Genomic DNA, 27,182 nt, shown 5'->3' with positions numbered 1-27,182 from the left:
CCACACTAGACTAATCATTCAGAATAAATTCTACACAATAATAATAATAATAATAATAATAATAATAAGAGAGAAGGAAAATGTTGATATTCTTGCGTCTGGGTTTGGGTCGACTGAAAAATGAATAGCTGACCCGTGCACAATAATACAACGTGAAGGAGTGTCCTTGTCATGACTGAACTCGCTCTCATTTTGAAAAACAGACCATTAAACTGCTACAGGGATCACTAATTGTTCAGATTAAATCCTCCCCTGCACAAAAATGATAACAGACAAGAGAGGAAAGTCAAGTTAAGGGTTGAAATCAAAATAATAAAGAATTCGTGATCTTTTTATTCGTAGCATTCTTCCTCTTCCAAGTATTGTTTGTTCACAGAATTGCAGACAAACTATTTAAAACATTCAAAATGACTACTTTAATAGAATATTTAGCTTATTTTATCCTTTACACGTAGTACTTTTTGCGCTGCAGTAAGAACACGTTCAAAAATTCAAGTTTACCCTCGATAGTCTACTCGCGATCTTTTAAAACTTTTAATTTTATTGCACCTGAGATGAATTGAGTGACTCGCATCGGTTCGCATTTGTTTAAATCAGGGTTACGGCCAAAAACCGACCTGCCAGAGGGTCTAATCTGGCCCGTGGCATGAATTTGCAAAAGTGCAACAGTTACAGAGAAGACATTACCTGCAATCTTTCAATAAAAGTTCCTAATTTGTCCATTGCTAACTCCCAAAACTAAACAGAAGACAGTAATGTGCCGAAACTGCACCTTTTTCTCATTAAATGTAAATACTTCTATAATATACTTGTGATTCTTTGCACTAAAACAAAGGGAAACTTTTGGAGTTGTCATTATTTCTCGATTATTATGCCGTTGTGTTACTGCTCCGGCCCGCTTGAAATCAAACTGGGCTTGAACTAAAATAAGTTTAACACTCCTGCTTAAAATCACACACAATGTGTTTTTTGTTCTTTCACTTTTTTTTTTCAATTTGTTGGTGTCACAACACTCGGCAAACCTCAGAGGAGCTTCTTCTCCCCCGACAGCGCTGCTCCGAACGGGTGGAGTGGAAACAGCATTTAATCAGAGGCTAAGCCCCTGTTGTGTTTTGGTTGTAGATCTTAAGCCCCTCCCCTACGCCATTCTTTCCACTGACTTTACACACCTGATCCTTATGACCTGAATGCAACTGCGAGACAGAGGTGATCTGTGGCCGACCTTACCATCCCCCACCCCCTCACCGCCACGGGACGGACAAGATCAACTGACCAGTAATCGGTGCCCAAATGTGGACTTGTGAATTTTTTCGTGAGCCGACCGCCTTGTCCTGACCCCTTCTAGTGTGGCTTCAAAAACGCTTAGATGTGACACAGCGGTTACTAGATGTTTATTTATATCCAAACGTTTGCTTTACATAAAAAAATGGAAAGAATATTTGTCCGAGAGAAGAAGAACAAGTGTGGTTTTAACCTTGATTTCGCAGCATTCTCACTGGGTGACGGTTGTTTGTCTTGAGTAATAATATCCTAGGCAGGCAGTCTGAGGTAACAGCAGACTCAGAGCATGACTACCACGTGCCAAGAGTCAGATTTGTGCCAGCATCCCCTTACAACACGCACTTTTAGACACGCGCACACTCAAATAAACACACACACGCGAACACAGTAGTAGTCCCTCATGTGGGCTTTAGGTAGTTATAGAGGGCATTAAGTCCTCCTTGCAGAACCTCCTGGATAGGCTTGAGGAGGGGGTTGTGGATAATGTGGAGTCCTTTATCCAGCGGGTGGCAGGCCAACCGCCCGAGCCTGCTCAGTAGGTACAGTTCCATCGGCACATTTTGCAGATCATTAAAATCAACGTTGAGGAGTTCTAAAGACTCCAGGAAGCAGAGAGTCTTAGGCAGTGTGTGTATACTGTTTCCCTCCACAATGAGAATCTTTAAGTTAACCAGGTCCTGGATCTGGTCCGCTATGGTCTCCAGGCGGTTGCAGGCCAGGTGGAGGAAGACCAGGCCCTTCATGCTGTAGACGCAGGTGGGGATGTGAACGATGCGGTTGTGGCTGAGGTTGAGTTTGGTCAGGCTGTGCATGGCCCCCAAGCTGCTGGGCAGGCCCGTGATTTGGTTGTTGGCCAGGCTGAGCACCTCCAGGCAGGTGCAGGAGCCCAGCTCCTCCGGGACCTCGCTCAGGCGGTTGCGACAGGCGAAGAGCACGCGCAGCTTCTTCAGGAGGCCGATCTCAGGCGGGAGGCTGGACAGGTTGTTCCCCCATAAGTTGAGAATCACCAGATTGCCCAGGGCGCTCAGGGTGGGAGGCAGAGAGCACAGGCAGTTCATGGACAAGTTTAGCTTCTGAAGCTCTCTGAGCTCCCACAGCTCAGCAGGGGTTTCATCGAGCCCCCGCATGGCTAGACTCAGGATGTTGTATCCAAAGTGCACCGTGGCGGTTCTGCGGATCCTCTCAGCCGCCGACGATAGGTTGGCCTGGTCGTCTCTAGTGGCGCTCTTACTTCTTTGACTCACACTCACCTCGCTCAGCTCCTTGTTGGACAAACTGCGAGACTGCTTCCCACCCATCGTCCTCGCAGTGCTGTTTATTCTATCACTTATAACAAGATGTCAGCATGCGATTAGCTGAATCACCAACTCTTGGAGCATTGAGAGGACTGCTAAGTATTGCGTCTCCTGATTGATCTCCAGGGTTCTTGAACCAGCCACATCATCGGTTCCAGCGGCACAGCAGTGTCTGGTTGTAGAAGTCCTGATGTTTGGCAGCAGTTACTCTGAGTCCTGGCTGGGTTTTTCTCGCCGAGCGGAGTCGCAGTCAGCTCTGACAGAGCGCTATGGGGGGCTTGCGCTCTGCGTCTCCCAGACCAACTGCCTGTCTTACTGGATTTCATTCCCCAGCTGGTCCTGTCACTTTTCAAGTCCACAGATAGCACCCTGCTCTCCACCCACTACAGGAGGGCCGGACTGGGGATAGGATGCTGTGTGAGCTCAATCAGTTGAGGTCACTGCCATGATCTCATAGCCCAACACACGGAAATACACCGGTCGCCACACGCTGCAACACGTGGAACAAAAAAAGTGTTTGTGTGACTGTAAAATACACTGTAAGGTATAAAATCTTTTGTTTATTCGGGCTTTCCTTTTTTCCTTTTGATTTAAAATGATTCAGATATTTCACATTCCATCTGTGGCTGAGCGCAATCTCTTCTCACATTTTTTCACGTGTGGGCCCCTGTGCCTTTGTGCATGTTCTTGTGTCTCAACTTAAATATGGCACTAAGCTGGCAGCAGCCGTGAAAACACCGAATGCGCCCGTTCAATCTCAAGAGCAAAAGGACGTGGAACTTTCCCTGTGTTCCCTGAAAACTCTACTACGACTCATATTCTCGTTCATGTGGTTCCCGAGGGGATGAGGGGGGTCTTTCTTTAGGTGAAACAATATACTCTAGCACATTTACATTTTTGAATTTGTCTTTCCCCCAAGCAACTCACACACTGAGGGGGGAAAAAAGAAAACGTCTTAATGCATCCTCCCTAAAGAGTAGTTTAAGTGTCTTTCCACGCAGCATTCCTCGCTTAAATCTATTTGTTCCACTTCCTTTTAAAACGTCAGACAAAATTTCAAATGTCTCACCAGCTCTCCCACAATGCATCTGGCGGAACGCACACACACACACAAAAACACATCACCACCTACGGACAGCATGTCCGCGGTGCTTTAAATAAATATTTCCTGTTTAATCCCGCTTTGTATTTCTGCTGCACAGCTACAAGACAATGTGTTGGGTGCCTAAGAAAGAACGAATGCCTCATTCATAATAATCCAATAATATACAGCATGTGCATGAATGCATCTAAAACATAAATTTGACATTGCAAATGAATAAATAGTCAAATGCACTGCTTTTACTTGTAACAGGGTTTGTTTATATTGCAGTTCTTCTTACATAAATATGTAAAAATCTGCAAATTCTACGTAAAGGTCTGCAGGTAGCTTGTTAGCTTTCAAGGCCTTCCTGTTCTGGGGCAATTTATAGGCTTGTTGCAAGGAGTTTTATAAAGTATTTATACCAATCAGGCATAACATTATAACCACCTTTCTAATATTATGTAGGTCTCCCTTGAGTCTCCATAACAGTTGTGACTAATCAGAGAATGGACATGGGCCTTCTGAGGATGTCCTGTGGTGTCTGGCAACAGAATATTGTTAGTGGGGGGCCTCTGTGGATCCGGCTTGTTCCAGTGCATCCCACAGATACTTGATCAAGTTGGGATCTAGTGAATTTGGAGGCCAAGTCAACACCTTGTGCTGATCTTCATGTTTTTGTGAGTTGTTCCTAAACCGTTTTTGTGTCTGTGGAGCGTCAAGGAGTGTCATTGCTATGGGGTGGGGGTGGTGGTGTCGGGTTTGGTCTAGGTGGGTGATACATGCGCTCTCTATGCTTCTGCGTTAATCAAGGTGGAACTCATCGAGGAAAGGTTAACTGAGAGAGGTTAACAAACATTTGTATGACTCGTCTTTGGTGAAATTTCCACAGCAGTTTCAGTCGCTATTCTTTAAACTGAAACAGGAAGTAGAAACAAAAATTAAACTGACTGGCAAAAAAGACAGAGTGGTGACTAGCGACCAGAATGACGAACGCACAAGCATAAATGGCTCGCACTGGCGTCGGCTACGTGCGTGGGTTACGACGTCTATGTCCCTGCAGAGGAGTAAACTGCGCTTAAGTAGCATCCACACGAATGCCAGGTCCAAAAGTTTCCCTGCAGAACATTGAATTGTCACAAGATGGTCAATGTTGTTTACTTCTTCTGTCAGTGGACATAATGTTGTGGCTGATCGGTTGTTCGAGATATCTTCACTAAATACCTTTAACAGGCGGCATCATGCATCTATACGTTCACATTTACTAATGTAGATCTAAACATATGGAAGAGCCTTCTAAATGAACATATGTACAAATGTATACTTGCCCGTTGTTCGAGGTGTTAATGGGAGCTTGGACTTGATCCACTTCCTCCCTCGACAGCGTCTCAGTGTGTGACCACCACCAGTGGCCTTAGTCATCATTCTTCTCCCAGTCCAGTAATCAAAGAACTCGGGTGACATTTAGTTGTGATATCCAACTCTGGGGACTCGGTGCCTCTGCTCCGAGCACAGCTACATCAGCACTTATGAGTGACAGCTCGGACCATGTGTTTGCTGAATTGGACAACAGGAGGAGTTGAGGAGCATCGATGCAGCTGCTTGTGCAAGCATGTGTCTGTAGTAAATGTTAATACCTTCACATCTTTGGGAACTTCTGTACAAACTGGCTGACTGGCAGATTTATTGTCTTTACAGAGCTCTCTTGTTTTTTTGTTTTTTTTTAGGAGGAGATCTGCACTGCTGATGTTGTGCATACTTGAACCACGGCTAATTTCACAAACAGCAGGATCGCTATATCCTGCCATCCTCTATTTACATGAAAAATGACACCTCAGCTGTAAGCGTCAGAGCGCACACACATACATCCCCAGAGTGGAAGCACAGGGCTCGGAACACATGCTGTCAAATATGCAGTAAAAAAAACCTCGGCTTCGTATTCATATGCATATCCCTCATTACGGGTTAACCGTAGCATCGCAGTACCTGGGAAAGAGCTGAAATGGACGGACAGATGGATGGGAGGGGGAGGTGGGATATGAGCGGGACAGGCGGGTGGATGAATGGACGGAGGGGATAATGCTCGTCTCCGTGACAGAGACATGTCAACCTGACATACCTAACTCCTCATGAATCTTCATTAAATGCTCCTTTCTCTTGTCCCGCGCATGCTTTTCTTTCCCAAATGAACCGTCCTCCTCGCTGACAAAGGAGCAGATGTGTGGAAACAGCTTGAGATTTAAATTACAAGGAAATGGGATTTACCGTTCCTCTTGCATTCACACAACACCTTAATACGGAGCCCCATTAGCGCCGAATGAGGATGAGTTATTCACTCCGAGAACAGTTACACCCTCCAGTCCTCAGGGTGACAAAAGTGATCTCATTTGAGAAAGCTCATCTGGTTATGTGGCACAATAATGACTCCGGATGAGCTACCTTGAGAGGCTCTCACTTCAAGATATATACCATTATCACTTGTTCATTACTGTGGAGGCTTCTGGCAATGACAGATGATATATGGCCTCACTGCCACGGAGTCTGCTGTAGGTGTTTCTGTTGAAATGTAAGGAGTACCTGCCAAGACCCGAGGCTCTTTAGAGTCCATACCGCAGACACATTACTTCTAAAACCGGCACGCCGACTGAAGGATGTGTTCCCTCTTCAGACGGGAGACAAGATCAGGTCTGAGAGACAAGAAATATGCATTTTGCAAGCAGACAAAATTAGCACCATAAAATGGGAGAAAGCGTGTGAACGGCGGCGGCTTGCCGGCCACCTGAGCTGATAATCGTCTATTATTCAGCAGGTGCAGATGTGAATATTCACACCACTGGATGCTTTCCACTTTCCATTTGCGCACGTGTACGCGCCCCTCACCGGCTAATGGAATCTGTGGAAATGGCTTCTCTTTTTTTTTTTTATTTGTCAAAAAATTGGGGGACATGTCACACATTCGAATTGCCATCTGGAAATTGGCTGCGGCGCTGCGTTGCCCAAACCTCCAGGTGACACAGAGGATCCACTCAGCAATGCAAATTAGCCGAGGAGGAAATTCGAGGGAGTGTCCAACGAGTCTGCTCGGAGGCTGAACGCGAGGCCAAGAACATTTCATTTCAGCGCTCGTTTATTTACAAGATTGGACGCGCCGACGTCGCCCCCGGCCGGTTGTGCAAATTGTCAGCATGGAGATGATGATATTAACATATTCAAGCATATTTTGGAGATATAACGTTATTAGAAGCGTACAAGCGCAACTTCGCAACTGCTCTGCATCTTCTTAGAATATTTTTCAACCCCTTTATCAACTCTAAGTGAAACACCTCCACCGAGTATCGTGTAATCTCCTAATCTCCCTCCTCAGGCCTCATGCCAGGTATCTGTAGTTAGATCTGCAGTGAAGCAACCAGATCCATCTTGGGATAAACTGGGACAACATGATGAATAGATAATAAAGGCACCCAGGGGAGAACACTATCCGGGTTAACTCCACCGCATAAAGATACCATTTGTAATGATGGCTGGAATCAACAGGAAAGCACAGTGAGCAAAGCTAACTGGGCTCCAAAGTGACCAGATCAGTTGTGACTCTGCTGATGCAGCAGATGGGGAGTACAAACCAATTGTGGCCGTGACAACAACAAGCGGGGGTGATGAAGTACCGCCGAGCAGCCTATCTGGGTCTCACCTGCTCTCTGCTATAGGCTACTGAGTGCTAAACTAAAACGCTTGTGCATTCAGAACGTTTTTTTTTTTTTTAATCACGGACGAGATAAGCTGTCACCGCTTTGATTGATTTGGAGTCGAGGATTTGACCTCATCACACCCCTCCGGCTGAGGAGATAAGCGGGAAGTGACGATGGCAAACTTCTCCCCGAAGACGCATTAGACACAGATCCTAAATAGGTGTGGACTCTGAGTCAGGACGTCCAACTGCTAACGAACTAAAACTTTCTTCATTGGGGCCAGGCGGTATCCACCTTATGGCTTTTCCTCAGCAAAGCACCTCCAAATAAAATATAACATAACTTACGTACACCAATCAGCCACAACATTATGACCACTTACAGGAGAAGTAAGTAACATTGACCACCTTGTGACAATACAATGTTCTGCTGGGAAACATTTGGACCTGGCATTTACTCATGTGGATTTTACTTACTTACTAGACCAGACCAGGCACCCCTACCTCATAGCAATGACACTCCTTGATGGCAGCAGCCATCCCCAGCAAGATGCACCACCTTCCTAATATTGTGTAGGTCTCCCTTGTGCCTCCAAAACAGTTGTGACTCATCAGAGAATGGACATGGACCTTCTGAGAACAGAATGTTGTTAGTGGGGGCCTTTGGGTCCTATGGGTTGAGGGGAGGGGCCTCTGTGGATCATCCCACAGATACTTGATCAGTTTGGGATCTAGTGAATTTGGAGGCCAGGTCAACACCTTGTGCCATTCTTCGTGTTTTTTGAGTTGTTCCTAAACCGTTTGTGTGTGTGTGTGTGTGTGTCAGGCTGCATCCTGCTGGGGATGGCTGCTGCCATCAAGGAGTGTCATTGCTATGGGGTGGGGGTGCCTGGTCTGGTCTAGGTGGGTGCTACATGTCTAAGTAACATCCACATGAATGAATGCCAGGTCCAAAAGTTTCCCAGCAGAACATTGTATTGTCACAAGATGCTCAATGTTATTTACTTCTCCTGTAAGTGGTCATAATGTTGTGGCTGATCGGTGTATATTCACCGAAACTACAATCAGGCCCTTGGCAGTTGAGCTTGCTTGTAAAACGTTAACGGTGGCACCAAGTGTAGCTCATGTTTGCGTTAAAAGAGCAAATTAGTAGCGCGGCAGAACAACCGCAGAGCAAAAGAGAGGGCGGGTCACTGCCAGTTTGAATCAGCTGCCGTACTGCAAAGAGTGTGCTGGGTGTCGCAGGGAGTGAGGCACGCTGGGGGAGTTGTCGGCTTTGAATGAGGCCTCGGCGGTGTGTCAGGTGTGGCGGAGAAACCCATATTGCAGAGTTCCTGTTTTGACCGCAAGTGACAATCTGGGAGTTGGTGGGAGGGGGTGTGGAGGGGGTTTCAAACTGGCCCGATGATTTTTCTGTTCATGCCACCAGAACTTGAAACAATAGCATCTGACAAGCTCTGTTCCAGAAATTAGGATGCTTGCCAGACCGTCACTGCCAGCGAGCCATAAATGCTTCATGCGGTGCTGATATGGTAATCACTGGATCCCTACAATGACACCTTGTGAGGGTTGGATAACGATGGCTGTCTTTCAGGCCTGTGTGACTCTGGACGCGGTCCAACAGCTGAGGCGCAGCCCAGAGTGTGAATCTGTCAAAAACAAAATGTAAAAAATAAAGCAATAGATAGTTTAAAAAAATGTTAAATAAGATGAACAAAAACAACCTGGCGCAGTGTTGCCATAAACCCACAGGTGAGAGTCGCCACTAAACGTATTCCTCGGCCTTAAATATGCTTTCATGAGTTTTGAGAGAGGGTCCAGGTGCCCGTCGGTGGCACAAGCCCAGCTGGAGGATGTGGCTGACTGGCGCTCGGGCTGGCATACTAACAGAGCCAGGGGTGCTTTCACAGTGAGTTGAAAGAGGCTGGCGCCGGTGCCACGCAGCCAGGGTTCAGAAAACACGAGCTCCAGCTGCATGTCCACTAGCTCGCACGGCTAAAAGAAACGGGGGGAATCATTTATTTTCTTTAATTTTATTTCTCTCCCCAACGCAAACCCTCCGCCGCGCGCTCCGTGACAGGAATGCCAATCTGGTGACATTAACGGTCGCCCCTTTGCGCCGCCACCTTGATCACATCTCCCTCTCGTCGAGGCGCTGGACTCGGTCGAGATTAAATCTTGCAGAAAAAAAAGAACAGGATGAAGCAATAAAAGGCCAACATGTCTAAAACAGCTTAATGTATTATTTCTCCGAGGCTTGTGTAAGCCTTTTATTAAAGTGAGACAATCTTGTCAGACACCTGTTGTTCTTGCAGGGAGGCATTTATTGTTGGCCTGCGTCGGCACACTGTAATCCCTGGCTGGAACATGGCTGTATTACCAGTGTGACCTATTCTTGGTCATCATAATTTCCTGAGTGTGTGTGTGAAAGGCAGAGGAAGTGACAGCGTTCAGTCCCCATGAGTGTGTATTTGTGTGTCCAGTGATTGCATGCACCGTTTTTTTTTTTTCTTTTCCCTGACACCCAATGTCATGCAGAACAAATCGCCTATTGCTGACACCGGTGATTTCTCGTGGCTGCCGCTGAGAAGTGTGTGTGGAGGCAAAACAGTTGGGTCTTACTGACGAGGAGTTGGACATTTCTGTGATTAAGTAGTAATAGCCCAGGACGTGACAGGGAAACAGGGGATTTTGTCGGTCACAGGGCAAAAAAATAAAATAAATAAAAACTGCACAGCCTTGGGCCTGTGTGCTATTTTTGGGGGGGAGGGAGAACATAATTATTTCAAGAGTTCCACTACCAAAACCAGCATTTAAGAACTCGGCCTGTAAAAATGCAGCTTCGCAGGCTGCGCCATCCAGGAACGACTGACGCGCACATGCTCCATTAGACTTTCAAAAGCAAAGAGGACTCTCATCGTCTCACCGCGCCTGTCTTGAATTCCACAGTGTCTGTATTTGGGCTTAACCCACTAATTGCGGCCTGGGTTCCTATGGTATTGTTGCATGCCTGCGGTTTGGTTATAATAAGACCGGGGGGGGCGTTTTAACGTCCACAACGGGACACGCTATCAGCTCAGATAATCAGGGATGCTCGCAGTCTGATTTATGTGTGAGGTTGTTGAGGTGCAGCACTGTTTAGGGGATTTGTTGTGACTCGGTGCAGCGTGAAAAACAGGGCGTCGTGAGTGCGAGGCTAAAATTGGAGTTTGGGAATAAACATTAATTAGAAGGGGGGTTGTTTGCACTGGAATATGAAACAGTTATTTGAGCTCTTAAAGATAGGCCTTTGGTGCTCTAAGAGGGTCACTGTGGGAGCTATGAGTGGGGTTGTGGGGACATCTAGTGGCCGATGTTGAAACTGCAGTAGTCCTCTATTCAGGAGCCAATTTATTTAAATCCTGTGGTAGTATTCTAGTAATATTCCTGGATCTGCAGTTTCCTTTTTCCATCTACCACAGCCACAACATTATGACCACTCACTGGAGAAGCAAATAACACCATCTTGTGACAATTCAGTGTTTTGCTGGGAAACTTTTGGACCCGGCATTCATTCATGTGGATGTTACTTAGACATGTAGCACCCACCTAGACCAGACCAGGCACCCCCACCCCATAGCAATGACACTCCTTGATGACAGCAGCCAGCCCCAGCAGGATGCAGTCTGACACAGTTTGAGAACAATTCAAAAAAACATGAAGAACAGCACAAGGTGTTGACCTGGCCTCCAAATTCACTAGATCCCAAACTGATCAAGTATCTGTAGGATGATCCACAGAGGCCCCTCCCCTCAACCCATAGGACCCAAAGAGAGCCCATGTCCATTCTCTGAAGACTCACGACTGTTTTGGAGGCACAAGGGAGACCTACACAATATTAGGAAGGTGGTCATAATGTTATGCCTGATCGGTGTATATTACAATGCCATGAAATGCAGCAGGGACACCAAGGAACGGTCCAGCATGGACATATGAAACTAAATAAAACACTGAAGTGAAGTTACATTTCTACACAAGTGTGCTTTTAATATGTCCCACAGAGTCAGCTGATTTAAAGTGGAGTTTGTTCCACAGTGGAAATAACCAGAACATGATTCTAATTTCAATTTATTGCCCAACAATTTAATCTTAGGTTTCTTGGTGGAAAAAGAAAAAAGAAGTGAGTTAGATGCATGCGTACCAAATGTGCAGTTCATGTCACGCATGCAGGACTACAGGAGTCATGTCTCATAATACCAAAACTGAGTTATCGTGTGTGAGCGGATGCCTGCACGCAAATTACCTTAAAGTGATCGTCGCCGCAAATGAGTCGGGTAGAAATACTGCAGCATAAAGCTGCCTAATTAAAAGTAGAAATTCTTCCCTCAGCTTTTTACAGAAGCAAAGGAAAAGAGGTTCTTATCGGCACATTCTTGTCCAGTGTAGTTAAACTATCAAATGAAACTCTTGTAGTGTACAGCACAATGGCTCCTTTCAGAGCGCTCCTGGTGCATTCGTGCATCCAGGATTTTACAGTTAACGTCTGTCAAAGCAGAATTACATTTTAAGTTTTACTGTTTTAAGTAGTTTGCTCTTAAGGCAGCAGCCACTTTAAATGCGGCCGTGATTGATGGGTTCGTATTTTGCCGGATGACTGACTGGCAAATTTAGCTGTTATTGCACCTTCAAACATTTAGCATTATAAGGTGATCTACAGGTGCATACAGAATGCATTGCAGTGTGATACAGGAGAAATGCAAGAGTAAGGTCTTTGCTATACGAGCAGGCTGCATTGTAATGTTTATGGACTTAATTTTGTGTTCTATTTTGAGATGTAGAATCACTTGCCAGTTCATTAGGTACGCTAGAGAAATCAAATGCAATTCATTCCTTGGTACTGACGCGTGTACTACTGTGTCTACTATTTTGACAACCCCATTTTAGTCAGTGGGTGAGCCTAAATAACAGAAACACTTTGGTATTTGATTAAATGCAGTTTAGCAGCATCACAAACTACATCCTTTAAAATAATCATACAGTTAAAGGGGAACTACTGTTTTTTACAATCTGGACCTTATTTCTAGTATAAAATACGATTGTTTACTCACCCATATAACTTTGGTGTAATTTGTAGTCGTTCGGGAGATATTTAGATCTGCGTATATCCATATAGTGGGAGTGACTGGGGCACCGAAACACAGGATCTAAATAACACATCATCTGCCACGAAACTTGTTAATTTCACCAATTTTTGTTATTGTACGCTAGTGCTATTCCCCGTTGAGTCCGGAGTTACCTGTTATCATCATCCGAGGTCTTCTGACCTGGATGATGTCATTTCTGAGCGCCGGGTGCACACACGATGGTCGGCTTGTTTACCTGTAATTTGCTACTGCTAGTTTTTTGCATCATGGCCAAATATTTTTCCGATTCTGAGGTTGTGGACGAACCATAGCAGTAGCAAATAACATCCGGCTGCACTAGCGTATCATAACAAAATATTGGTGAAATTAACGAGTTTCGCTGCAGATAGTGCGTTATTTAGAGGCTGCGTTTTGGTGCCCCAGTCACTCCCACTATTTGGATATACGCAGATCTAAATATCTCCCGAACGACTACAAATTACACAAAAGTTATATGGGTGAGTAAACGATCGTATTTTATGCCAGAAATAAGGTCCAGGTTGTAAAAAAACAGTAGTTCCCCTTTGAATTAGCACCTTTTTGACGCTGTTTCAACATAAACTGAACACTATAGCAGCCATGAAGGGGGATTTAGTGCAAGACTGTTCTACTAGAGTTACTTTGTTTTCGCAAGTGTACCTAATGAACTGGCAAGTTAGTTTATATTAAATAGAAGATAGCAAAGTACTTTTTATTTGCCTTCATGATTTCTTATTATATATGTTCATTTCCCCTTATTCTCATGCTATAGTGGTGCATCAGTGTTGGTTGTGATGTTATTTTAAGCTATTTTGTTCCACCAAAAATTGTTAAAGCACATTCGGACTGATAAACATTATGTCGTTTAAGAGTTCACTGTAGATTTACTACATTTTTCCCCCACTGTACATTAAAATAATGGCGTCTTCCTGTCAGGACCATCGTCCCTGCTCCCTGACCCTAAACATATGAATGACACCGCACCCGACCACCCAGCACGTCATAAAGCGCTTCGCAGCCAATCAGAACTCAGAAACCGACAACTGCTGTTTGACGAGCGGCCGCCTCGTCCAACCGGAGCTTTACAAAAGGCGCGGACGCCCGCCTCCACTCCGCGCGCAGCCAATCGGAGCCGGGCACCAATTACTAATTCATTACATTGCAAAGGGGAGTGACGCAGTTATTGTAGATTCATAGATACTCCATGCTTTTTCCCCCCCCTCACATATGACCTGAAATTATACACATTCCCCGAGCTTTAGCCGAAAAAACACCCTCATAAACAGAGAAAAGGAGGAGGATTCAGGCGGTCGTCTGGAGCCTGCATGACGGTTCTCTGCGCCCCTTGAATTTTGGATGCTATTCCGGTTGGAGGTTGCGGTACACCCCGAGGACTAGATGCGATAACCAGGACGAGACATGCCGCAGCCGAAATCACGAAAAATCGCCATCCTCGGGTACAGATCCGTAGGTGAGTTCCCAGCAGACGATGCACAATGAGGGGGGATGAAACGACAGCCCGGTGGCTAAGATGGAAGGCTGGGGGCTCGGTTTGAGCGGCCTTTCGGGTCAGTTTAAGCCCATTGTGAGAGCGCTTCACGCCTCCTATAATAGAGTTAAATTATAGGGAGTAGGGATCCGTCACGCAACGTCTCAGAGCGCCACCAGGTGAGACGCGGCCTTGTGGTTTTTTGGCACACGAGGGCCTCTCCTAACGCGTACAACACGGTACATGCGTGTAAATGTATATAAATAAATATATATTTGTATGAACGGACATGTCTCCATCCCAGTGACCCCGCCGCTGCCATGTTAGCCAGAGCCATGCCGTAGAGGCCTCGTTGGATTTGACGCATTACTGCGCGGTTTGTTTCATCCGAAACTGAAGAAGCGCAGTTTCCATGCAGTGGAAACGACGTGGAGGAAGATGGCACACGCACACAAGATAGCGCGACCGGGAGGCCTGCAGCCAGCATGCCAGCACTGACACTCTAGCATCCCCGTAGAGAAAGAAGTGTGTATTTGTGGTTTTATGTGAGTTGCGGGACAGTTTCTGAGCATGTTGGGTTGCTTTTGTGTGGTGCGTTTTGTCCCCATCAGTGCGTAATTTAACCACCACGGCTTCCATCCTTGCGGGATTTCTGCATTTTTAACTATTTCATAAAATGCACGTGATTATAGATAGACAGATTGATAACTTCTGCAGCATTTTTCTTCTTCTCCTGAGTCTGTTTTTGATGATTATTTGTGTTTTGCAGGAAAGTCCTCCTTGACAATTCAGTTTGTGGAAGGCCAGTTCGTTGACTCCTATGACCCAACAATAGAAAACAGTAAGTGGGGAATCTGTGAGCTGCTACGTCCTCCACATACCAGCAGGAAACTGTTTAGCCCAGGCGGTGAACCTCTCAGATCCTGGCACATCCTCGAACAGCCGAAACAGTACCTGTGTCCTACCGCCAGTCCAGTGTTGCCTCCTCCTCGTGTAATAAAATGTTTGACGAGGAAGTTTATTTTCATTTATTGTCCCTGACATTACAAATTTGTCAGAAACACCTTTTATTCTTATCTTGATCTTCCAGAAATTGGATCGTGTAGTTAAAATCAATATCATACTCGCCCAGAAGGTCTACTCCCTTGTTTCCAAAGCTATCATCTTCATCTTTTGGTCCTCCTCCTCAGTGGATGCAGCTGTTTGGTTGCCACGGAGATGAAACTACATCCTTAGGCCATGTGACAACAGGTGGTTGTGGTTGCACCGCACAGTCTGAACTTCCATCAATCGATAAAACGTCCGATTATTTTGCCGCGTCACGAAACGGTGTAAAATATCCGCCGTGTTTTCTCAGATTCATCGTCATCATTGTGTTTATTATTTTGTCTGAACTTCTTTTAAGTTTTCACGCTGGAATTTGCCCACAGCAGATTCTCCCATTTGAGACAAGTAGAATAGATAATGTTTAAGTTTGCCTCGCAGAAGGACTGTGCCCGATGTTTTTTTTTACGTTAAGTACTCTAGTTTTCAAATGTAACTTCAGATCGTTTTAAAACTTGAAAGTTTCCTTTTATAATTGATCCATATTTTTGCTATGGGAATGCACACATTCTTTTTTTTTTCTTCAATAACCATTGACACAGAAGACAAAGTGAGTTGCTGTAGCACCTCACGTTATCAGTCACATGAACCTTAAACCTTGACGGCATGTTTTATACGTTGGGTTTTTTGGATTTACTTTTGTTTTATGGATTTAAAGCGCAAGTCTGTAATGACTCGCGCATGAAAATAGTTGTTATATCATTACGTAGTTCATGTTTCACGTTTTACTCGGACCTATATTCCTCACGTGGAACTTGATGATGGATGGAAAGTGTAATGTCAGGCAGAGTTCCTTCTAAATATGTATTTATTCTTCATTTGGTTTTTGTTTGTGCTTCATAAATCTTTGCCATCATCCACTCCTGACATCTGGATTGCACATCCTGTTAAGTCATAGTAAGATTTGACAGAAAGACGATGAACTGCAGGATTCCGCCACCGGTTTCCGACTTTCACTTAAGAGATCAGCTCATGTAGATCTCAGTTGGAATAACCCTCTGACTTGTATACGTCCGGGCAAGGGAGCCTTGCTCGAAGGCACTTACGGAGCGCGTCTGGCAGTCTTGAGAGCGCACACTGTAATTCATCACCCTCCTAAACACATCAATTCCAGACGCACTCCGAGATTTTTAGTTTAAACTTCACCCGCGGGCCGTTTCCTCCTTCCCCTGACATGCGTGCTCCGACGATGCCACCCTGCGTTTCTTGAATCCGCGTCTATAAATAATCCCCGGACGGTTAACATAAAGTGAGGTGTCAGCGTTCCAAGCGAGATGCTGCAGGCTGCGCATTCCCCTCCGTCCCGCTGTAGATAATGTGACCCGCCTCCTGGCAGATATTGACAGTCCTGCGCCGGATGAACTCGCTGGTACCGGCCTGGATCCATAACTGGGTTGTGTCTAGTGTGTCTCGAGATCTGCAGAAGGAAAAATAAAACACAGAGTAATGTAGATGCAGCCGGCTGGATTTCTGTGTTAGTCTTATTTTGGTGATGACGTTACATTAAAAATCTTTAATTTGCATTTTCTAATTTCCTTTTACTTGCAGCATTCACTAAAATGATCACGATAAATGGACAGGAGTACCATCTTCAGCTTGTAGACACAGCAGGACAGGTATGACAGTTCATTTTTTTTTACCATCCTCTATGTGGTTTACATATTTTTATTGAAATACTTCTAATTTCTTGACTTTTTCTTCAGGATGAATACTCCATCTTCCCACAGACTTACTCCATAGACATCAACGGTTACATTCTGGTCTATTCAGTTACATCTAATAAAAGGTTCTTATCTCATCGCGCTGCATAATGAGACGGAGTGACGTGCATTGCGCGAACGCTGAAACTTTCCCCTTTGTCTCCTCCAGCTTTGAAGTCGTACAAGTCATCCACGAAAAATTGTTGGACATGGTGGGAAAAGTTCAGTAAGTGGAGCTTATTATCGCTTCTACTTAGTACGTCATATGAAATGGCAATGTCACTTCAACCTTTTCTTTCCCCCTTGATGCAGAGTTCCAATTATGCTCGTCGGAAACAAGAACGACCTACATATGGAGCGGTACGTCCTAACACACCTAAACTGTACACTGATGTATAGACGATGTATGCACAAGGAAAGAAGCTGTCAGAGGAGCTGAAACACAGAGTGGACGTCTAAAATTTGCAGAAGCCATCTGCACCGAGCTGTCTCGGCCATACTACATCTGTGCGCGTTTCGTATCCCCGCAGATTTGCCTCACGCAGCACCAAGTCAATGGAACCATTTATAATAGCAGATTTCTTCTGACACCGCAGCTGCATTCTGAAATATTTCTATTTCCTTCCTCCCTCTTAAGAGTAATCAGTTGTGAAGAGGGAAAAGCGTTAGCTGAATCCTGGAACGCCGCCTTCATGGAGTCTTCAGCTAAAGAGAACCAGGTAAGAGATCATCATCGAGGCCTGTCCATGGATATATTATAAATGGTAAAAAAGCATAATCATGGAGCACAGTCCTTCAACCTGATTGAAATCAGGCTTCATTAAAATAGAAAAAGATTAACAAGACAAACCAAGACAGATTACTGTTCCTCTGGGAAACTCGTCACCTGACCTTCACCCCGTTACTCTAACGATCAGATACGATCGGAAACGTAAGAAATGACCGGCTCAAGTGTATACATATAGTGTTTCCTTCTTTTGGGGTTTTTCTCTTGGGGGTTGTTCTTTTTGTTGTGCGTTTTGTATCAGTGCGTCTTTGAATTACCGCAGCAACGCAGATGTTGGATTCAGCGACCAAACGACAGCAGCCTGTGCCCGTTCACGTACAGGAATACCAAACATAAGCTGTTGAGACATGGCAGACGAAAGTGGTGCAATAGGAAGAAACAACGCAAGCACGTCGTGTTTGAGATGTGCACAAATGTTTCCAGTTCGCTATGAGTAAATTTAGATGTTGGCGGTTAACTGTAGTATTAACATTGTATGGGAAACCCTGATATGGTTATTGTTTGGTGTTAATATTTTCCTGCTAGCGATGTGTCATGCGCAAAAGAGCCGCCTCTATGAGCCGATGCTTGGCGGTGAATCAGAAGAGCCGATTCCCATCCAGTGAGAGACGGTTCCCCACTATTTTTTTTACGTTTTGCTTGTTCGTCTCTGCTCGCGTGAGGACGGGAGCAGAACTTTGTTTTGATGGGAATGGCAGAGCAGAGTGTCTTCACTGCAAAATGGAAAATATATTAAAGGGGAACTGCTGTTTTGGTGTCATTTGGAGTCGTTCGGGAGATATTTAGATTCGCCTATATCCATATAATGGGAGTGACTGGGGCACCGAAACACAGCCTCTAAATAACACATTATCTGCCGCGAAACTCGTTCATTTCACCAATATTTTGTTATGATACGCTAGTGCTATTCCCCGTTGAGTCCGGAGTTACCTGTTATCATCATCCGGGGTCTGTAGATTGATTCCGTTTTTGCTTGCGTGGTTTTGATTGCAGTGTTTTGCTCATTTATGTGCACAATTAAAATTTTATTGAAATATTAAACAAAATTACGAATGTTTTTGTAACAGAATAACTGCACAGAAAAAGACAATTATTAAGCTTGAAAGAGCCGAATCTAATTTGGGAGCCGTGGCAAAAGAGCCGGCTCCCAGAAAAGAGCCGAACTTCCCATCACTATTTCCTACGAGACATTCAGACGGAGCTAATATTCGTGGAACGTAGCCACTTTTGGCTGCGTTGGTGTGATGTTTACGTGTATCTCCTTCCAGCGTCTTTCACAGTCCAGAGACGTTCAGGTTTGGTTGAATGTCAGCCCTGTCATTAACTGCAAACCTGTCAGCGGTGCACTCTGCCTCTGACCCAGTGTCAGCTGGGATCAGCTCCTACCTGCCTTATCCTGTAGTGTGACTAACGGACGTATACTTGGACGGTTTGCTGATCAAATAATGACAGGGTGATATGGTTGCAGCTTGAAAAAGAGGGAACCTTAGTTTTATTTTTAGAGTTCGGACATTTAAAGAGCAGAAAATCACAGTCTGAAAAATGGAGTGAGTTGCATCATGGGAAGTATAACTAGCCTTGCAAGTGTTAACCAGTACTGAAATAATAATAAAGACACTGTAACGCCACCCTAATCAACATTTTCATACTAATGGATTAAATCATGTTTGATGTGGAAGCCGCAGAGATTTAGCACCGGCTCGCAGTTCCGCTCAGATTTGTGAAGCACTTAGCGTCTTTTTACGACACAGTTTTAGTTTTACGTATAACAATTGTACTGTTGTGCAACAGTGCTTAACCAATGCTTTCCTGATTAGATGTATCACTGAAGTTTGGTCATTTAAAGACCTCAAATGAGGTCATGCAGAGTGAGTTGTTGGTATTTGTCTCGCAGAACTATCACTGCTTCTGGTGCGATATCAATCTACGCCCACGCTGGGAGATTTTTACCAACATGAGCAAGCTAAACGCACTAAAAAAAAATGTGAATAAACATTAAAAATCAACCTACAGACGTGTTCAGTGCTGCATAAATCATGTTTGAAGCTTCCCGCAGTGGTTATTATAAATCATCGCTTTATACCGAATGGGAACACTTCCCTCTCTCGTCTGAAAGCAGCAGGGTTCACACAGTCGCGCCAGTCATTGCTGCACCACAGAGCGGCAGAACGGCATTACGCACATCCATCCGCCATGTTTATTAAATCACATGCAAAAGACACCGGGCTGCTGCAGAGTAAACCCAATCAATGTTACGCCTCATCAGACCGTATTGACTTTATTGTATTGGTGTTGTTTACACGATGATGTCAGATCACAGCGGCTCTTCAGTCCAGTGTGTCCTTGTCGTGTCTTCAACTCCTTTTTTTTATGTAAAAGTTGCACTGGTGCAACCGGAAATAGAACAGCATCACGAGGAGCAGTTGAATTCAAGTTAAATAAAAGTGCACGCCATAATGCCTCTGCAGATTTGACATTTGTTAGCATCAAGAGAGTCTTCACAGCTCGCTACAGTTCACGTTTTCTACCACGTCGCCATGCACGCGCGCACACACACAACAAACAGCGCTGTTCATGGTTCGGAAACTTTTTCCGATAGCGAGAAATGCAGCTGTTTGTGCAACCCTTTTTACATCTAGGTGTGAACAAGCGCACTCAGAGCTGCCCGTTTCTGATTTGGCTCACCCGGGACGCTCGCTGATGCCAGGTCTGACCGGAGCAGGTGGGGTCTGGATGGAAAAAGCTTCAGTTTGTGGTTTGCCGCGTGAACCCGGCGCGGCGTGAATTTCGCAGACCCTCCGAATTATATTCCACTTCAGCCGCCGTGCCGACTCGAACCGAAGCAGCAGGTGTGCTCAGGGAGACGCCCGCGCAGTCTGTGTTCCCAAAGAGCTAACGCTTTGCGCTCGCGTTACAATATGCCTCTGCTGTAGCTCCAGCTGGCTGAACAAAAAACATAAATAAAAATTAATACTGTTTTAACAACGGTTCAAAAGTTTACCTTGCACAGCTTCCAAAACACAGAGTGCTCTTTTCACTTTATACGTTCCATTTAGTAAAAGCATAAATCTTGGCTGACATAAGCTAATAGCAAACAGCAAATGTGCAACTAAGTTCCATATTCAGGAAGCCAGTTAATCATCTTTAGTCCGAAGTAGTAGAGTTTAATTTAAAAACAAGGACGTTTCTGTTGTGGCCTGAGCCCATGAGGCTCCACTGAATGTACAAAATTTAAAGTGGTGTGACCGAGGCATGTGACAACATCCTCTCTGTGTGTGCGCTCTCTCTCTCTCTCTCTCTCTCTCTCTCTCTCTCTCTCTCAGACGGCCGTGGAGGTTTTCCGAAGGATGATCCTGGAGGCAGAGAAGATGGACGGCGGCGTGCAGCCAGGAAAGACATCCTGCTCCATGATGTAGGGCCGCCCAATCAACACACAGGACACTGCACTGGGATATCCCGTTACTTGAAGGCTAGCTGCCAGTTCTCCTCCACCTCAGCTGACTCCACCCCACCCCACCCCACCCCACCCCTCTCTCCCCCTCTTCCCCTCCCCCAGGGTCCTAAATATCCAATACTGTCTATTTATGGCTCTGATTCCACTGTTATTTATCAGTATTCCCTTTTGTCATCCTCGGTTTTCTTTTGTGTGTTTGATAAAAAAAAAAAAGAAAAAATGAAAGAAGCGGATGGATGAGCGGCGGTTCCCTCGTCTTATACTGTATTTCCCACATTCCACCCCGCCACGTCTGTGCTCGGCACTGATGCAAAACACAGAACATCATACACTCCCCTCCAAAAGTATTGGAACAGAGAGGCCACTCCTTTATTTTTTGCTGTAGACTGAAAACAATCGGGTTTGACGTCATGAGATGAGTACGAGACAGCTTTTATTTCCAGGTATTTACATCTGGATCTGATGCACAACTTGGAAGGTAGCACCTTTTGTTTGAACCCACCCACTTTTCATGTGAGCGGAAGTACTGGAACAGGTAGACTGACAGGTGTGCAATATATAGCACTGAATGCCTGTGCCTGGACTGCACTTCTAGTTGGAGATGTAACCAACATGAAAACCGGAAAATCAATCAGAGCCATGACTCAAACATTTGCCATAGCTAGTGCAACCATTTGGAATGTCCTGAAGAAGAAACTTTCTGGTGTACCGAGTAAGAGGCGTTGAAAGCAAGAATACAGCAGGAGTTGACGACAGAAACATTGTGAGAGCCGTAAAGAAAGACCCTAAAACGACAACCTCCAGAGGGCAGGAGTGACAGTATCACAATCTACTGTTTGCAGAAGACTCCATGAAGATGCAAACCACTCATTAGCGAGTAGAAGAGGAAGGCCAGGCTGGAATTTGCCAAAAATTCTGGGACAAAGTTTTACGGACTGATGAGACGAAGATGAACCTTTACCAAAACATCTGTGAAGGTTCTCAGTCATCCAGGTCGTGGTATATCCAAAAAAGGTTTAACTGAAGAAGCTGCTCGGATGAGTGGTGAAACGTCTCCAGTCCAGTTCCCTCTTTTAAACCTTTTTTGGGGAAACCTTTACCAAAGTGATAAGAAGGCTAAAGTTTGGGAGAAAGAGAGGATCTGCTCACGATCCCAAACGTACAAGTTCATCTGTGAAACACTGACGGTGGTGTCATGGCTCGAGCTTGCATGGCTTCTTCTGGGATGATTGATACGATGATTGACACACGATGGCCAGCAGCAAAATTATCTCAGAAGTCTACGGAAAGATTTTGTCTGCCAGTTTAAAGGAAGATGCAACCAGACTGACTGGGAGACCCTTCATTGTTCAGCAAGATAATGACCCAAAACAACAAAGGAGTTCAACAAGGGCATGAAGTGGAAGGTTTTATACTGGCCAAGACAAGTTCCCAGACTTAAACCCTATAGAGCAGGGGTGTCAAAGTCATTTTAGTTCGGGGGCCACATACAGCCCAATTTGATCTCAAGCGAGCCAGACCGGTAACCTAGCATAATAACCTATAAGTAACAACAACTCCAGATATTTTCCATTTGTTTTAGTGCAAAGAAGAACAAGTAAATTAAGAGAATGTTTACATTTAATAAATGATCCTTCGAGGAAAATGAAATTTCTTAAGAAAAATTAGTGCAGTTGGGCACATTGCTGTCTGCTGTTTTGTCCTGGGTCTCAGTGTTGTGTCCTGTCCACTTCTCTTCCTAAAACAGTGGACAAATTAGGAATAGAAGCATTTTCATTGAAAAAACTGCAGCCTTCTACGTAAGTTTCGCACTTTGCAAATTCATGCTGCGGGCCAGATTAGACCCTCTGGTGGGCCGCTTTTGGCCCGCGGGCCGTATGTTTGACACCTGTGCTATAGAGCATGTATTTTATCTGCTGCAGAGGAGACTGAAGGGAGTAACCCCCCAGAACTAACAACTGAAACAGGCTGAGGTGAAAAGCATCACAAAAGAAGAATGCAAAAGTTTGGTGCTGTCAGTTGGTCACAGGCTTGTTACAGTTATTGCAAACAAAGGAGTTGCGACTAAATATTAAGTTTTATTCACTTTAATTTGAGTCTACCTGTTCCAGTACTTCTACTCACATGAGAAATGGGTGGGTTCAAACAAAAGGGGCTACCTTCCAAGTTGTGTATCAGATCCAGGTGTAAATATGTGGAAATAAAAGCTGAAAAGTTGATCTCTTGTCTCATATTCACCTTTTGACGTCAAACCGTTTCCGGTCTACAGCAAAAAATAAAGGACTTGACTTCACTGTTCCAGAGGGGAGTGCATGTGAATGTATCAGAAAAAATGTGTCTCAGAGATGACTATAACTCAGACTAGAGATAGTAGTGGCTTGATGCATCTCAGCTTCTCATTATGCGGCTTCCATTTAGGCTCCAGGCCCCCCCCCTCTCTGTTTAGATAACACGAGATAAAGAGATCTGTCACGTCTGCTGTGCGCGCACCTTCGAAAACTGGTTTAAACACAAGACGTTTCTTCTGATACATCACCGGCCGGCTGTTTGGTCCCTCCAGTATACAGCCCCCTTTTTTCTACTTCCATCACCACGCGGTTCCCACATCTCTGTCCCTCGGTTTGTTTTTCATCGCAGTTTCTGTCAGCCAAAATTACATTTAAAAGAAAAAAAAAGAAAGAATTATCTGCATCCATTTTCTAATGTTGAAAATGTTGTACAAATGTTTTTGATTGTAATCATTAAAGCAAAAAGTGGTTATGTAAACTGGCTGGTTTGTGGATTATTATTGCAGCGGCTGCTTTTGTGAAGGGCGAGTTTTTTCAAGTGTTTTACAGACTAATAAATACAGCGGAGGCATGTTTAAGTTCAGTGTCTGCTTCTACACAAAAAGATGGAATGAATTGAAAAGGGTGCAAGACTCGAGAGCAGGGAGCAATAATGATGTAATGATTTAGCACAAGGCGATAATAAAGGTGGGTTGTCTCGGTTCTCTGCAGCAGAATACACCGATCAGCCACAACATTAAAACCACTGACAGGAGAAGTAAATGACATTGACCATCTTGTGACAGTTCAGTGTTCTGTTGGGAAACTTTTGAACCTGACATTCATTCATCTGGATGCTACTTAGACATGTAGCACCCACCTAGACCACACCAGGCACCCCCACCCCATAGCAATGACACTCATTGATGGCAGCAGCAGGATACAGCCTGACACAGACATATACACACAAAAACGCTTTAGGAACAACTCAAAAAAACATGAAGAACAGCACAAGGTGTTGACCTGGCCTCCAAATTCACTAGATCCCAAACTGATCAAGTATCTGTGGGATGATCCACAGAGGTCCCTCCCCTCAAAGGCCCCCCACTAACAACATTCTGTTGCCAGACACCACAGGACACCCTCAGAAGGCTATACTGTTTTGGAGCTGGTCATAATGTAATGCCTGATCGGTGTAACTACATGCTGCGTCCACATTTTCTTAGTTATATCCTTTATTTAAAAGACAATCTGAGATTAAAATGTAAGTGTTTTAAACTCTAAGCTACCTTCCAGACTTTCTAGGACACATGCAAACCTGCTCCAAATAAAGACGTATGTAACTTTTTTCCAGAGCGTACAATAAGATGCTGTTAAACAAGAAAAGATTTTACAGCCACGGGCTCCTTTTAAAACTCTTTTATTTGTCGGGGCAAGAAAATTAACAGAGTGTATTTTTCCAAAAATAGCCTCTTTTATGTGTTGGGAGCAGCCTGCAGCAGCTGCAGGACTCACTGGGGGTTAAACGTGTCTCCTGAACCCCACGCTGCAGTACACTGTAACACATATCCACGTTTTTATTGTTATATATTTATTATATTTTTAAAAGGTATTGCACATGTCGTCGCTGCAGCACTTGATGTCAATGTAGGCGTTCATCTTCAGCATTTCGCAGTCCGACAGAGCCATGCATTTCTGGTAGTGCCCATCTGAGGAAGGGAAACGGGAAGCAAAGTCAAATCATTCTTTATGTATTATATTCATTCACTAGTATTTTGGCCTTTGTCCTGTGAGGCCCATGGTACGCATGCATGCAAAAAAAAAGCCAAATATTTTATTCATACTTTATTAAGGGTTATACACTGTCATTCCCGAGGTCAGGGGGTAACGACAGAAGTGTTTAATATTTTAGTATTTTGAGAACACTCACGTGGTGCTCTGAGGAATTTGGCAGCAGCGCAGCCGTCCTTCTCTGGATTACATCTCTCCACGCTGAGCTCGCAGGTTCCTCCGGCGCTTCTCGGGACGCAGCGGTGGCACTCCAGGGATTCACCTGAAAATAACGAGAAAATATCGGCGAAGGAATATGAGAAAATGTCTCATATTGTGATGAAACCTACTCAGGGGCCAAAACCAAATTTGCAAGTTAATATTCGTCTGGTTTGACTCTCCTGTGACCCCCCTCAAGTCATTCACTTTGAATTTGCTTTCACATCTTAAATATGTTTACAGTCGGCTGCGAAATTAAACTAATTGCATTTCATCTTCTGACGGGTTAACTGAGATCCAGCGCGGTGAAGGGTAACAGCAGATCTTCCTGTTGCACAGCAGCAGCAGCAGCAGCAGTCATGTTTGTACAGTGGAGAATCAGTGACAGACTCACCAGCTGCAAACAGCAGGGCAACGCTTAAAGCCAAGACCAACAACTTCATTGTTCTGTTCAGTGCTGCAGCCTGCGTGAGATAGAGCACAGGTTGGACAACATGCACGGTGGCTTCAAAACTCCTGATTTCATTTTAAGCAATGAAAGAAATGTACTCATCCCTCTCAGCATTTTCTCTAAGGTCATTTCATCTCATGATTTCAGAGAAATCCGTTTGATGCATTTTCACCCACAACGGATTTGACATTTAATATCAAATCCGATAAAATCAAACTGATATTGATTGACGTTTTAAACAAACTAAATACCGTACTTATCCGAAGCAGCGTTTTCTGTGTACATACCTCGCCGGGTTTCTCTGCCGTATTTTCTGTCTGAGAGTGCATTCATCGACCGCCCCTCTTTTTATACCCCCTTTCATACTTTGTCCTGCCATGGCAACGTCCCATTAAGTGCTGTATCTGTATACTTAGCACCTCACTCGCCCTGGGTACACTGTGTTCAGGGGTTACAGTTTCCCAATGCCCAGATTGCTGCATTATGCAAGAGCCCTCCACCCTTTGTCCACCGGTGTGTATAATTGATGAGCCCTTTGCAAATAGTATTTGTCACAAGCTCGACTAAAGGTTTATATTAGTTGGGTTTGTAAATGGGGACATGCTGCAGGATAAAGGAATATATAGTAAAAGTATAGAGTGTTTACCATAGGTGCTTTATGTCAGACCCACATGAGGTTTAATAACGTCGACTAAGGACTCTGTAGATGTGAATAGACTCTATACACTGAGGAAAGAAAAGGAAAGGCTGCAACACTTGACCGCTGCTATACATTTGAAGTACGTGCTTCTATAGGGCCAATTTATTTAACTCATGTTCAGTACAATGTACCAACAGCAGAGCAGCGGCCAAGGTCACGCGGTAAAACCGTTGCTTGCCTTGGTTCTGTTTGGTTTTCCGACCCGCTCCGGCTGCCTTACCTTAAATCTGGCGGGTGTTTGATGTCATGAGTTGCCTCGCAGATTTTTATGGGTCAAGGTCAAAACTGATCCTGGGATACGTCTCCAGCTTAAGCGGCAGAGCAACAACAACAGAAAGGGGTCCCGAAAGGAAGGAAAAAGCAGGAGGGAGGGGGGTATGTGCTTTCATGTGGAGACATTCGGCCTGCCGCGTAAACTGTGAGTACAGTGACATCGACCACTGTTTGTTTTTTTGTTTTTTTGTGGACTACTGCTTTAAAGTCCTTGATTTTGGCGTTTGAGGAGGAGCTGGGGTGGAGTAAGGGGTGAATCAAACTAAGAAAAGGCGAGGAAAATCTTGTCAACACATGAATTGATCTAGGCCTAATATCTAATTAATACTGGAATAATATTCAAAAGCAGCACCAGCACACTGACCACAAGAAAAGATAATGTGTGGAAAGATTTATTGACTTGGTATTTCCTGATGGAACATTTTTTTTTTTTTTTGATTATTGGGAATCAGAGACATTTTGGAGCCAGTAACCATAAGTGGTAC

The 27,182-nt window shown here is 44.7% G+C and overlaps 2 protein-coding genes and 1 pseudogene across 3 annotated transcripts; 1 reads left to right on the top strand and 2 right to left on the bottom strand.

Moving 5' to 3' along the window:
* Positions 1-1,670: 1,670 nt before the first annotated feature.
* Positions 1,671-2,579, bottom strand: lrrc30a (leucine rich repeat containing 30a; the record flags this gene model as incomplete). The annotated part of the gene is made up of 1 exon (XM_084546126.1): positions 1,671-2,579. One exon carries the CDS (start codon positions 2,577-2,579, stop codon positions 1,680-1,682), a length of 900 nt encoding a protein of 299 aa, XP_084402252.1. The 3' UTR covers positions 1,671-1,679.
* Positions 2,580-13,648: 11,069 nt separating this feature from the next.
* Positions 13,649-21,769, top strand: rheb (Ras homolog, mTORC1 binding). Its single transcript, XM_084546482.1, has 8 exons — positions 13,649-13,954; positions 14,742-14,813; positions 16,625-16,692; positions 16,780-16,862; positions 16,946-17,002; positions 17,089-17,136; positions 17,414-17,495; positions 20,887-21,769. Exons 1-8 carry the CDS (start codon positions 13,903-13,905, stop codon positions 20,977-20,979), a joined length of 555 nt encoding a protein of 184 aa, XP_084402608.1. The 5' UTR covers positions 13,649-13,902; the 3' UTR covers positions 20,980-21,769.
* Positions 21,770-24,886: 3,117 nt separating this feature from the next.
* LOC311489160 lies at positions 24,887-26,057 on the bottom strand (annotated as a pseudogene). Its single transcript has 4 exons — positions 26,012-26,057; positions 25,668-25,737; positions 25,215-25,337; positions 24,887-24,993 (listed from the first exon to the last, which is right to left on the bottom strand). The product of its transcript is annotated as an uncharacterized misc_RNA (transcript).
* Between the last annotated feature and the right edge of the window lie 1,125 nt (positions 26,058-27,182).

This window comes from Chelon labrosus, assembly GCF_963514085.1.
Source record: "Chelon labrosus genome assembly, chromosome: 6".
Lineage (NCBI taxonomy): Eukaryota > Metazoa > Chordata > Actinopteri > Mugiliformes > Mugilidae > Chelon > Chelon labrosus.
Note: the sequence above shows the minus strand (reverse complement) of the source record. Positions and strands in the feature narration are given on the sequence as shown.